The following is a 14,393-nucleotide window of genomic DNA, read 5'->3' as shown; positions in this document are numbered from 1 at the left end:
CGCACCATAACAGTCCTCGTCGCTACGTCACCACATTCACGGCGTTCCTTGGCTGCACACACAGCCCTGCATGCCGTTCTCTCTCCTCATTGGATAAAAACTGTAGGATACGATAAATGTTTTCTCTTCGGCTCAGAGCAGAGCAGAGGGACTGAGAGACCCGTGTTTCAGTCCAAACACTCCATGTAAGTGATTGCTGTCGGAAGATATAACTATTTAAGACTTATATTAACACAAATATATCACTCACTTCTGCTTTAAATGAATGAATCATGTTTATGTTCATTACATGATTTGTTCTTGTTGGTTTAACATGAATCAAGGAAAAGTCAGATGAATTAGATTCATTCATTTCAATCCAATGAGACTGAGGTCCCTGAGGTACAGCTACTGCGCATGCGCCACACCCACCGGAAGCAGATACATTTCAAAAGAAGAAAAAAAAGTCGGAGTGGAAAGTTTGATGGACGTTTGCCACCTGTGATATTGGTAAGTAATTTAGATGTATTGTATTAAATTAAACAGCGTGAGTGATGGATTGTACACATTAGACATTTGTGAGACATATTTTAGTCACTCGTTTTTCTCAGTTAATGCTAACTTAATTTAATTTTGCTATGGCTAACAAAAACGAGTGGAGAACATGAGGGGTGGGGGGGGGGGCGGATCATTGTTTATGGTTTCTGAGTCCGTTTAGCATGTTAGCTGTTGTCCGTGCGTGTGTGTGCGTGTGTTCGCCTCAGTTGTGTGCTTTGGTTAAACAGCGTGTGACGTGCCAGGATGTAGTCATAGCCACACACAGTTACAGCGCCGCTCTACCGGCGTTTGTGATGGCTCATCATTTTTCAGCTAAGAGCAGGCTACGACTGTGAGTTTATTTTCAGCTAAGAGCAGCTAAATAACTGATAGACGACCGTGAGTTGGAGCTGCAGGTCTGGGAAGGTAGCAAACGGTCTAAATCTGTTTAAAACTATGATGCTATGAAAGCTGTGGTGCAGTAACTGAGGCTATGTGTCATCTCCATGAAGACATGTCATGTCCTTGCCCAGCTAACAGAAATTGTTTCATTAAGGTTAAGTAATAGTCTTCACATTTCAATGTATGTAATTACAAATATTGTAATACTTGCCCTATTCACTACAGAAACATTATGTTGTATTAACCTTCTTAAAACAATTTCTCTTTTTACCAGAAATAGCCTACATCCCAAAATAAAGGAGTGTCCCCATGCCCTGAGATTTGTGCACCTCAAAAATACATGGTAAGTTGTTAATATTTTTGTCTGTGTCTGTGTGCATTCATTTATCATTTGCTAATGTTTTTCTATTTTCTTTCTTTTCTTTCAGTGACGTGTATGTGGCAGTGCAAGCCTTGTGTTGCCAGAGTAGTAGGTAATTACTTAAACATTATAAACAACATCATCATTATGATCATCATTCTCTCTCCTCCTCCCTTGTCTCTGTCTTCCTTCCTTTTTTCTGTCCTCTCCCTTTTCTCTGTCCCCCTCCCTCGTCTCTGTCCTCCTACCTGTTCTTTGTCCTCCTCCCTTGTCTCTGTCCTCCTACCTGTTCTCTGTCCTCAGACGGACAGCTGATACTATTGTGATAGTATTGTGAATCGATTTTTTTCCTTCCACCCATAATATCATGATTGCACAGCTACAGTAGTAATTCACTGTTCATCCTTCCTGTGTTGTATATTGTTGTGATGTTCAAATAGGATGAGTGAGTGTATTGTTGATGTTTTTCAGATCGACAAAGAGTTCATACTGTACGCATATCAACTGTACCTCTGCTATCAACATTCTTTGCTGAGCTCGACCAACACTCTCCACACATGATGGAGCTCTTTCGAGGGAAAGGTGGAGCGGCAGGGGAAAAAATTAGACATATGGTGGCCATTTCCAAGGTTTGTATTTAATTGTTCAAAAGTTGTGCAAAAGTTCAGAGAGTCTGTTAATACTGTGGAGTTCCTTTTTGGAACTGCTGCCTAAAATGCAGAATATTGTTAAAATGGTTTCCCTTTTTCTTCAGGATGACACTACATACAAGACGAGCATGCATCCTCAAGTCCTTGCGTCTACCTGAACACAGACCATGAGAAACTCGTGAAATAATATATGGTGAGTTACATGCACGAGGTGTGACAAAGTAGCCAGTCAGAGAAAGCACATATTTACTTGTTGGATGTGTTAAATTTGAAGCAAAGGGTGGTAAATATTGCATATTAAAACGTGATACCCTACAACTAACCCTGTATAAATAAAGTACATTTTGCTTTGCCCTTGTTTTTCATCATCTGCTATTTCTCAAATTTCTGCAAGGTTTAAAACTAGAGATATAATTGGCTGAATGTATGTTTTAAATGCCCTGAAACAATATTATTAACCATTTTAATATATTTAGTACAAATCCTGGCCAGAATTGATGATTGTTGTGTAACATTATCATTTACATCCCTCAAACATAAATGACATCTGTTGTTTGATGCTAAGTACTGTTACTTTGAAAGCATAAATTAGAGCTCAATTCTTAGTTTTATTCATAAAATGTACTTTTATGCAGTGTTCTTGCTGTGGTTGAAGCCTATTTCCACACTTTGTCTAGACTCATATCAAATGTATGTATTGTCATATTTTAATCCATAGAGCGCAAACACAGAGGCCAAGACTTCAATGGAGCAATCTGTGATGGGAGTGTACGACATACAGAAGGAGGATGCAGAGCCTGGAGATGATCCAGAGGACATCGGCGTCCTGATTGAAGGTGTGGGGGTCCTCGGTGGTTTGGGGGACACTGCGATTCCCTGTGCTCTGTTATTTGGACTGTCTGAACCTGAGCTTACCCACCCACCCTCACATGCACTTTGGATGGGTGGAGGTTGTCATCCAAGGCGCAGCTTTTGAATAAGCTTGATGAAGACTGATTCAAGGATGGCATTTGCCCACATCTCTGCCAATGCAGATTTTTGTTTTTGAAAGTTCAAGATTAGAAGAAAAATGTTTCAACAGACAATTTAGTTTGCACAGTGGACTGAGATTAAGATTGTTGTCTCCTATGTTGAAAAGTCTCGTGTGTGTGTGTGGAGATGACACAGAACAGTGTTTTTGTGTATTCTACAAGCATTTGTGACGAAGGTTGAAAAAATGTTGCAAGTCTTCGAGAAAATGTGCTTTTCATTGAGTGCTGGAAGGATTTAAGACACTGTTTTAGTCAGCAGTTAAGTTGTACTGTGGCATATTGTGGAGATGCATCAAATACAATAAGACAATGGTAAAGTGTCTATGTTGCACCTATGTTAAATAAAAATTGTAAACGTTTATGCTTGTTGTTTTATGTATGTTAGCTAAACATAATGCTTACACCAGCAGTGAAAACAACACAAGACAAGATATTAGTATACCAGACAAAACCTATAGTTAATCCAACATGATTTATATTAGTTTAACAGACAAAACCTATTTTAGTTCATCCAACATGATTTATATTAGTATAACAGACAAATCCTATATTAGTTCATCCAACATGATTTATATTAGTTTAACAGACAAAACCTATATTAGTTCATCCAACACGATTAAATTGTGTTGTACTAACGTAATTTAATTAAATCAGACCAACACAATCAAGATAGATTGACTTAACATGATTTGTTTAGATGGAATATAGGTGGCATGATTAAATTACGTTCATCCAATGAATTAGTGTAACAGTTGTTCATGCAGAGCAGTTCAGTTCTGTTGACAAGAAGATGTCGACCTTCAAACACACCATATAATTGAACAAATCCTCACTCTAACATTCTAACATTCAATAGATTTTGCAAACTATGAACATTATATTTTCTCATTTTGAGAAAAGGTGTCAGAGATGTGCTCCAGTGCGAACAATTTGTATTTATTTATTTATTTCGGACATGTTAATTTAATCAGGCTTCATCACACACAATTTCAGTTACACAATACAAGCAACATGACCTAAAGTGAAAACGGGAGAAGCATAAAACTTATCAGGTCCCGCCCCGATTACCATTCAGAATACATTAGTTTCATCACAATTTTTCTTCATACGTGATACAACAGCAGAGCTGCAGTCTGGACTCCAGACAGCCAGTTTAGAATAACGTTAAACGTTGGCACTCAGACACAAAGCTGCACTTGTCAAGTATGTTTCAACTTCTTTTAAATATCCCCACGTGCTTGTCCACAATACATGCCTGCACTATAAGCACGTAGCAAAATGTCACCAAAGTGTGTGTGTAACCAAGCGCAATCAGCCAAGTGTGGAGAAATGGGACAGGCCCTGAGTCTCTGTCTCTCTGACTAACTGAGGAACTCTGCTTCATGTTTCATGGTGGATGAAGTTGATCCTGACTTTGTTTCCTCCTCCAGGGTGGACCATTGTGGACCTCAGAGACTGAGACCTGGTCTGAGGAAGTGTGAGTGTGTTTGAAGTTTGATTCATGAGAACACAGCTGCACATGTTACACTAGATTTTGACATTTTCCAGATGCACAAGTCTAATTTCTCCAGAGTTTCATTCAGGATTCAGCTTTTGTTTTGTCAGTGTGGCTGGAAAGATGTTAGAATTCAATCCATAAACAAATGGTAAATGGTCTGTATTTATATAGCGCTTTTCCATCTTAACGATACCCAAAGCGCTTTACAGTACACATCACATTCACCCATTCACACACTGATGGCGGAAGCTACCATGCAAGGCGCGAACCACGACCCATCAGGAGCAAGGTGGGTAAGGTGTCTTGCCCAAGGACACTACGGCAGCAACCGGGACAGAGCGGGATTCGAACCGCCAACCCTCTGATCATTGGACGACCCACTCTACCACCTGAGCCACTGCCGCCCCAAACAACAAACTGAACATATTGATCCAATCAAACTAATCAATACATGTTATTAACTCATTGAGTGCCAACCACGTAATTTCTCGTTTTTCGTTCCCATGCGTTGAGTGCCAAAAACAAGATTTTTTTTTTTTTTAATTATGAAAATAGACACTTTAATACACATTATATGTAAATTTGGGGAGGATTTTGTGAATAGAACAACAATTGTTGTATATAGTTATCTTATACGAGCCCTTTGATCCAGAAATGCGAGTGTCAGAAGAGCGACAGGCACAAACAGAGCACCTTTCATAAAAGACGCTCTATCTCCTTTTCTAGAAAAAAAGGAGGGATTTTGGTGAAACCCAGCCATGTTTAGCTTGACTTTTCTCAGGAACAGAGGCACGTAGAAACAAACAGTTTGTGGCCATTTGAAGCATAAAGTTAAACCTTTCAATTGAGCTACAGTATGTGTTGGTGGCAATAATATAGAATACACTATGGCTCTACATAAAAAGTCAAAAATGGTCTTAATTGCCGGTACACAACTTTGGAAAGGAGCATGGCACTCAATGAGTTAAGAGTGGAGCCAACAGAAAGTCTAAACACAACAGGCTATAATTAATGTGACAAAGATGATGAAAAGATGATTCAAGTGATCTGAGGTGGATTTACCTTCCAGTTCCTCCCTGAGTGGCAGACCTGGGGCCAGATGTGTGACACATCTGTACAAACAGCAGACACACTCAGTGTTGAACATATAAACTGGTGTTTGTATAAACAGAGTGTGTAGATGTTTTCTAGATCAGCTGCAGATGATAAGGTGGAAACAGACTGACAATCAGCTGACATGTTTGTTTTTTCACTCGCAATATTGATCTTTAAATCACCAATCAAAGACATATTGATGACATTAATGACCTTGGTACTGATCATTTTAATATTTTTAATTCCATTAAAGGTGTTGTTTCCATGACAACACTAAATCAGTGCTGACCTTTCAGAGCTTCAGTAATGATGATGTAGACATGATGCTTTCCAGCTGATGGATTCATTCAAGTCACTAGAAACAGCCACATGCTGAGTGGTTGTGATGCAGCTGCTCTGAGGTCAGTAGAAACTTTGTGGATGTGTCTCCATGGTAACACTGCTCTTGTTTTTTGCTGCTTTTCACTGACAGGTGGACAGATGCTGAAGCACACACAAGTATTGATATGTAGTGAGTGTACACATCATTTCTTTGTGCATCTGATCCCTGGTCAGTGAAAAGCAGCTTCAAACCAGTCAGTGGAGCCTCAGTCCTCTGACTGGATATTCATCAACACTGAGTTGAGCTTTTTGGAGCTTTTGGACCAAACCATCCAGACTGTTGTGAAACTTGTTTGACATTTGATGTCAGAGGTGTGAACTTTGTGCTGAGTGTGAGCTCTTTGATGGAGCTGATGACAGTTTTAGAAAGCAGATGGTTCAGAGCTTCTTTGTGCTGCAGTGGAAGATGATGATCCAGTTTCATTAGTGACACTTGATTGACTCCATGTGTTTATTGGTGTGGATCTCCATCAGCCTCATCCTCAGGTCCACACCAGAAGAAAAGCACAACATTGTTGATGTCTTGACTCTCATCTTCACTAACTGTTGATGTTGTTACAACTGGATTGTTGGATTTTCATTGAAATGTAGTGAAACTTTATTCACAGTATAAAATCCTATCAAATGTCAGTTTGAATGTTTGACTTTGATGAATTGTCAGTGAAGTTGTTGATAAATGAACAGATGATAAACTGCAGCTGTGTTGTGTCTTGTTCTCTCCATCAGACGCCTGTGAACTGGAACTGGACATGAACACAGTGAACAAACGCCTCAAACTGTCTGAAAACAACAGGAAGGTGACATGTGTGAGAGAGGATCAGTCATATCCTGATCATCCAGACAGATTTGATGGCTGTTACCAGCTGCTGTGTAGAACTGGTCTGACTGGTCGCTGTTACTGGGAGGTCGAGTGGAGAGGACAGGTTTATATATCAGTGAGTTACAGAGGAATCAGAAGGAAAGGAGACAGTAGAGACTGTTGGTTTGGAGGAAATGATCAGTCCTGGAGTCTGATCTGCTCTGATGATGGTCGTTACTCTGTCTATCACAACAACAGAGAAACATCCGTCTCCTCCTCCTGTGTCTCTAACAGAGCAGCAGTGTATGTGGACTGTCCTGCTGGCACTCTGTCCTTCTACAGTGTCTCCTCTGACTCACTGATCCACCTCCACACCTTCAACACCACATTCACTGAACCTCTGTATCCTGGGTTCTGGATCTGGTCTGATTCCTCAGTGTCTCTGTGTCCTCTGTAGGTCTCACTGTCTCTCCTGAGGACAGAAACTCTGCTGACTCCAGGTCAGCTGCTGAAGTCAAAGTTGACTCTGGTCACCATCACACACACTCTGTACTGTGAAGCAGATGTGTCTCAGACTCACACACTAAATATTGATCAGTCTGATAACATCACTGTCATCATCAATATTTGAACACAACCCATTTTAGTGCTGATTGATTGATGATTGTAATGTTTGATGTTGACTTTGTTGATTCAGAATGTAATCATTTGTAGCATCAGCAGTGAACTGATCACCACCATCATCACTGTATTCACAGTCATGGCTTGGTCAGGTTCAGGAAAAGACCATAATAACAACATGTTTACATTTGTTCTTAGATTAAACAGAAACTGCAGCTTTCACACAGGAATCCAACACTGATCCTCTGTGTCATATTCTGCTGTTTTATTGACCACTCCATCCTGTCATAGTTACTGTGACCACTGGACCAAATCCACTGTTTTCAATCTGATGCTAAATCTGAAAAGACAAATCTCTGAATCTCTGTTTATTGGGGTTTGATTCTTTTCATACAGTTACAAACAATAAAACTCTCCAGAGAGAAGATGATCAGAATTTAATTTCAAAATGTGACATGGGATTCTTCCTAATATGTCAAACTTGTATAAATGGAAATTTGTCCTGACTCCTCTATGTGCTGTCTGTTTGGTACCAGAAGACACAGAGCATTATGTTTATATGGTGTAAAAGCTTGGGTCATTTCTGGGAACAGGTTGTTGATCTGATGTCTCATGTGAAACTAGGATTTGTTGTGAATTTATCAAATATTACATTGGGTGTAATACACCCCAAGACAGTAGACATATTAAAAACCTAATTCTAACAATTGCAACATGGTCAGTTTTCAACATCTGGATAAGATACAAGGACCAACATGAAAGACTTTGTAAGACCAACAGAATGACCATTTTCCTGTCAGAGCTAAAGTTTAGGATTAAAATGGACATTCTGTCTGATGAGGTCAAAGGGAAAGCAACCTGGAAACAACTCTTATGGACGCTGATGTAAGGAGGCTGATTGTTTGTTTAGTTTGTATAAAACTCATGTTCCAGATGATCTTTCAAATTTCTTAAGCTTGTTTTTCTTGTTTTTAATGGGAATGTCTTGATTATTTCAATTAAAACAAACTAACAAAAACTACTTGTCCACATAGGTTTTTATTTTGCTTCTCCTGCACATTTTTGATATGTTGTATCTATTCAATATTGTGTGTTTTCTTTTCTTGTTGTTCTATTCTTTTGTCATGCTGTTTTATACATATTGTTCTCTCATGTGCTAATAAAAAAAAAGTTTGAAACCTACTTGTTGAGAAGAAGAAATCTGAGAAAGTGAAACTGAACTGAAGTGAAAGGATGTAACTTCTCCTTTTTGGACCAACGTTGATGTGAATCTGGACCTTATGTAAAAGTAACAAGTGCTATGATTTTGTACAGTGTATAAAAGACAGATAAAGGTTTCAGAATCAGTCTCAGAATCAGAAAACCTTTATTGTCCCCTGCAAAAAGCAGTGGAAATTCTTCTTTGACGTGAGATGTGCATAGAATAAAAGAAACATGAATTAAAAACACAGTTTAACATAGAACAAACACACAAATAAATACAGTACAGTTCATATAATACAAAATGAGGACATTAAAACAGATTTCATAGTGAGTTGTTGATGGCGGATGAGATGAATGATTTCTACACTAAGTTTGTCCTTGCTAGAGGGAGCCTGTAGCGACGGCCTGAAGGAAGGAGTTGGAATGAGTTGTGGAGTGGATGTGAAGGCTCATGTATGATAGTGGTGGCATTACGTCTGACTGCCTGTGTGTGGAGGTCTGAGAGGGACGACTGTGTGCTGCCTGTTCTCTATCGTCTTGAGACTATCTCTCCACTCAGTTACATATTCCATATGTACGGGATATGACCCCCGCTGCCTGTCAGGGCACGTGGATATTTCTTTAAGACACACCGGCTTGCCCGGCCACGCCCTATTGCGTAGCTATAAAGCGCCTGCGCTGGCGTGTAATCACTGATTGTTTGATCTCCACGTTGTGTGTCAGGGTGCGTGTCACAATCCGAGAAGTTACTACTGAAAGAGAAGCAAAGATATAGTGTGAATCCGCTTACTTGTGTGAGTCGGGGCGTCTGTCACTGGCAGCCTCCCTGGATTGCTGTATCCGAAGCTCTTTCTGTCTGTCCTTTTCAACAACAAAAAAAAAAAAAAAAAAAAGAAGAGAAAGAAACACCATAGCCTGTCTGGTCTGGCCGGAGGTCCTCTGGCTCCCAGCGGCGGTGGCTGTGTTCTCCCGGCGTATCGCTCGCGGCTCGTGAGCTAACGCGCTCGGTGGATACACACGGACTGCGTCCGGCACTGTGCTCTCTCCCCAGCGTATTGCTCGCGGTTCGTGAGCTGACGCGCTTGGTGGTTGAGTACTGACTGGGTCGGCAGTGTCTCCCATCGGCGTATTGCTCGCGGCTCGCGGGCTGACGCGCCTGGTGGATTCACGGCGAACATCGTCTGTGTGGCTGAGCCGGAGCTCTTCGGCTCCCGGCCTCGGCAGCGTTCCTCACCGGCGTATTGCTCGCGGCTCGCGGGCTGACGCGCCCGGCGGCGAACGTCTGTCTCCCCTCTCTCCAAAAGTTCAAACACTCTCACCATCCCCCATCATAAGCGTACGGCTCCCAAGCAGCGGCCGGCACGCAGAGTACACTCACAGAGCAAAAATAAATCCCAGTTAGCTGCGGTGCTACAGGCTACCTGTAAACAGGAAGTGTGGTACTTCCGGTTTCCGGTCCCTGGTAATATGGCACGCCAGGAGGGTCATTGTTGTGTGGGTTGTGGGGTGGCAATGCCCCTAGAGGATGGGCATGATAATTGCGTGCTGTGTTTAGGACATGAGCATGCTCTGGTCTCAAGGGAAAAGCCTCAGTCATGCATGGACTGCTTTATTTTGCCTGCACGTACGAGGGAGGCTCGTTGTCGGTTTTTTGCCTCGAAACGGCCGGGCCCTCAGGTTTCTGAGGGACCCCGGCAGAAAACTGGCAGAACGGCTTCAGCCTCGGAGGGAACGGGGGAGTCTTCAGGTGTCTGGCAGACTTCATTGCTTCCCCTTCAACCCATGGTGATCCGGCCTCCACTCAGTTCTTTCCTGCCCCCGTCTTCAGGGTTGGACAGGGAAGAAGAGGCGGAGGAGGAGGACGTGGACATAGAAACAGTTGCCTCCTCCGACGATAACGACCTCTCTTGTGCACAACAAACAGCGGGCGAAGCCACGAGGGGGGAGCTAGCCTACCGCTTTGAGGCGGTAATGAACAGGGCCTCCAGAGCCCTGGGTGTTTCCCTCCCTGTAAATCCTATCACGGCCTCTAGGTTTGAGGATGATGCGGAGGTGCGCCCTGCATCAATCCAGGTGCCCCTCCTACCTGATTTTAAGGAACTGCTGTGTCAGCAGTTCCATTCTCCAGCCTCTACCCACAAGTGGTCTGCAGCATGTCGCAGGTTTTCTAACATGCACGACAGGGACCAGGTTGCTTGTGGGACGCTTCCCCCTGTGGACCGAACCCTCACCCCACTGGTTTCCCCCTCCAGCTCCATCCTTGGCAACGCCACCTGCTCCAGCAAGAACTGCAGGGTCATGGATAGCTTGCTCGCTAAGCTGCACAAGGCTATGGCGGTGCAGACCCGGTTGGCTAACACTGGGGCTATTTTGTCCCTTTACCTCCGGGACCTGTCTCGGCAGGTTCAGGATGACACCAGTGTGGGGGAGGAGCTACAGACGGCCTCCTCATGCCTCTCCTCCGTGATGAAGGAGCAGGCTGAGGCGGCGGGCAGTGCTTTAGCGTCATTCTGGGTGGTTAGGCGCCACTTGTGGCTCTCTCAATCCCAGCTGCAGCAAGGGGATAGAGACTGTCTGCTTAAGGTGCCGGTGGAACCTACCGCTATGTTTGGGCCCCATGCCACTGCTTTGTTGCAGCAGGCACAGGAGAGCCGGCGCTGCGCTAAGGAGGTTTCGGTGGGCCTTGCCAGGCGCGCCACAGGCCCAAGAAGGTCTGGCCCGTCTCGGTCTCATCAGGCACCGAATCCTGAGGCCCCGACATGGGGTCGTGGGGACCTCAGACTCCAGTTGGACGCCTCCCGGCAGCGTAGACACCGCCGTCAGACCAGGGGGAGAGGACCACCGGCTAGGGGGTCCTCTAAGCGCCCCCGGCCCTCCTGACGGTTATCAGGCCCTGGCCAACCAGCTTTCCCCGTCTGCCTCTCGCAAGGCGGCCTGGTTGGCCCTGGAGGCCGACCCATGGGTGGTCTCTACCATGATCCAGGGATACCGTATTCAGTTTTTGCGCCGGCCACCAGTAACACGGGTACCTACCTTTACAACAGTGGCCGATCCTCACCAGAGAACAGTTCTGCAGGCGGAGCTGTCTACTCTGCTGGAGAAGGGAGCAATAAGGGAGGTGGCCCCTGGAGATTGCCAGGCCGGGTTTTTCTCCCGCTACTTCCTGACCCCAAAAAGAGACGGGGGGCTCCGTCCAATTCTGGACCTCAGGGGGCTCAACCAGTATCTCCGTCCCCTGCGATGTCGGATGCTGACAGTCCCCAGGGTGAGGCAGGCAATCACTGCAGGAGACTGGTTTGCCACCATAGATCTCAAAGATGCGTATTTCCAGATACCCATCTGGAGAGGTCACTGGCGGTTCCTGCGGTTCGGCTTCGCAGGAGTGGTGTACGAGTTTCAGGTGCTGCCGTTCGGTATTTCTCTGGCACCGCGAACTTTTACTCGTTGCATGGATGCCGTTCTCTCCCCCCTGAGGCGGAGAGGTATCAGGATCCTGAACTACATCGACGACTGGCTGATTTGCGCGGCCTCCCAGGAGCAGTGCCGCCACCATGTGTCCCTGCTGCTGGACCATGTTCAGGGCTTAGGTCTGCGCCTGAATTACAAAAAGGGCAGGCTCGAGCCGTCCCAGGTGACGACCTTTTTGGGCATGGTCCTGGACTCAACGAGCAGCACAGCTGCTCTGACTCCAGAGAGGCAGCAGGCTTTCAGGACCTGCCTTGCCCTGTTCCAGCTGCGCGCTCAGGTCGACTGGGGCCTCTGTCTGCGCCTCATGGGCCTGATGGCAGCCATGGTGCAGGTGGTCCCTCTCGCCCTCTTACACATGCGGCCAGTGCAGAGGTGTCTGCTGTGTTTGGGGCTGTGCCCTCAGAGGTCTCACAAGACCAAAGTGTTGGTCTCTCGGAGGCTTCACGGAGCCCTCCAGTGGTGGAGGGTCCCCGAGAACATCATGAGGGGCCGGGCTCTGGGTCCAGTGATCTATCGCCAGCTGGTGTACACAGACGTGTCCACGTCAGGGTGGGGCGCCGTTCACGAGGGCTGCGGGGTCAACGGTGTTTGGACTGGCCGGTGGCTGGGTCAACACATAAATATCCTGGAGCTAAGAGCGGTTCTCCTCGCTCTGCGCCATTTCTCGTCGAGGCTGAGAGGTCACCATGTCATTGTCCGGACCGACAGCACAGTGACGGCCGCTTATATCAACAGGCAGGGGGGGCTGGGCTCCCCCGCCCTGTGCAAACTGGCAACCATTTTGTGGCAGTGGGCTCACCCGCTCTTCCTCTCGCTCAGGGCCGTGCATGTGCCGGGAGTGCTGAACTCCGCGGCAGACATCATGTCGAGGGGGGGTCCCCGACCGGGAGAGTGGAGACTTCATCCGGAGGTGGTCTCCGAGCTGTGGCGTCTCTTCGGCAGGGCAGAGGTCGACTTGTTCGCTTCCAGGGAGTCGGCGCATTGCCCACTCTTTTTCTCCCTGGGGAACGACAGGCCCCCGATGGGTTGGGATGCTCTGGCTCATCCGTGGCCCCGAGTTCTGCTCTATGCCTTCCCTCCCTTCACTCTTCTCCAGCCTCTTCTCCGACGAGTTCTGGTGGAGCGTGTGCGGGTTATACTTGTGGCCCCCCTGTGGCCCCACATGGCATGGTTTTCGGCGATTCCACCTCTGCTGGACGGGGCGCCATGGGAGCTTCCGCACCGGCGGGACCTGCTCTCCCAGGCGAACGGAGCCCTGTTCCACCCCTTCCCGGCAGGGCTCAGGCTGGTGGCTTGGCCCCTGAGAGGGACAGGCTCCTGGCCTTAGGGTTGCCGGAACCTGTGGTGGCAACCATCCAGCATGCCCGGGCTCCGTCCACGAGGGCTGCCTATGCCTACCGGTGGCAGATGTTTGCCACGTGGTGTGGGTCCCGCCAGGTAGACCCCCACTTGGCCTCAGCGCAGGAGATACTGCAGTTCCTGCAGTCCCAGCTGGAGGCACGGAAGGCTGCGGTAACACTGCGAGGATTGGTGGCAGCAATCAAAGCAGTGCGCATCCGTGAATTTGCCCTGAGTGCGGAGGACTGCAGCCTCATTTCCCGGTTTCTCCGGGGGGCCCAGAGACTTACTGTGCGCTCCACCGGTCCTGCGGTTCCTCCTTGGGACTTGGACATTGTCCTTGGGGCCCTTCAACGTCCCCCCTTTGAACCCCTCGGGGAGACTGATCTGAAGTGGCTTTCTGTGAAGACCGCCTTCCTGCTCGCCGTCACCTCGGCCAGGAGGGTGAGCGAGCTCCAGGCCTTGTCAGTGCATAGTGACTGTTGCCGGTTCTCCCAGGACGGTTCGGTTGTGGTTCTCCGCCCCAACCCGGCCTTCCTGCCGAAGGTCCTCACCGAGTTCCACCTGTCCCAGTCCATCGAACTCCGGTCTCTCTCCTCTCCAGTCTCTGGTGAGGAGCCAGAGCGGGGCCTGTCTGCCCTGTGCCCGGTCAGGGCCCTGACCGAATATATGCGGCGGACACGGGCTGTCCGGAGGTCTGACCAGCTGTTCATCTGTTATGACAGAGGGCGTCTAGGTAGGCCTCTGTCGAAGGCTAGGCTGTCTCACTGGGTTGTGGACGCTATTCAGCAGGCCTATGTGCAGTCGGGGGTGCCTGCTCCACCAGGGGTCCGGGCTCACTCCACTCGGGGCGTAGCCGCCTCATGGGCCCTGTGGCGGGGGGCCTCTCTGGCCTCCATATGCTCTGCCGCCACATGGTCGTCCCAGTCCACTTTCACTAGATTTTACCGCTTGAATGTGGCCACCAGCCCCTCCTTCGGGGAGCGGGTACTGGGCGTGGCCCGACGGTAATTTACGTGTCTCCCCTCAG

The 14,393-nt window shown here is 47.0% G+C and overlaps 1 protein-coding gene and 1 long non-coding RNA gene across 2 annotated transcripts in view; both read left to right on the top strand.

The window, feature by feature from the left end:
* LOC310997446 (uncharacterized protein) overlaps positions 1–7,302 on the top strand; it is a 136,888-nt gene extending 129,586 nt beyond the window's left edge. The window contains exons 14-15 of the mRNA XM_083987140.1: positions 4,391–4,437; positions 6,661–7,302. Coding sequence (XP_083843266.1) covers positions 4,391–4,437; positions 6,661–7,190 — 577 coding nt within the window. The 3' untranslated portion in view covers positions 7,191–7,302. The remainder of the gene's footprint in view (positions 1–4,390; positions 4,438–6,660) is intronic.
* Positions 1,848–2,766, top strand: LOC310997472. Its single transcript, XR_014595939.1, has 3 exons — positions 1,848–1,908; positions 2,034–2,122; positions 2,648–2,766. It is a non-coding gene; the product is annotated as an uncharacterized lncRNA (long non-coding RNA).
* Positions 7,303–14,393: the final 7,091 nt, after the last annotated feature.

Source organism: Trachurus trachurus, assembly GCF_905171665.1.
Source record: "Trachurus trachurus genome assembly, chromosome: 14".
NCBI classification, from domain to species: Eukaryota; Metazoa; Chordata; class Actinopteri; order Carangiformes; family Carangidae; genus Trachurus; species Trachurus trachurus.
This window is presented reverse-complemented; position numbering and strand designations above follow the sequence as displayed.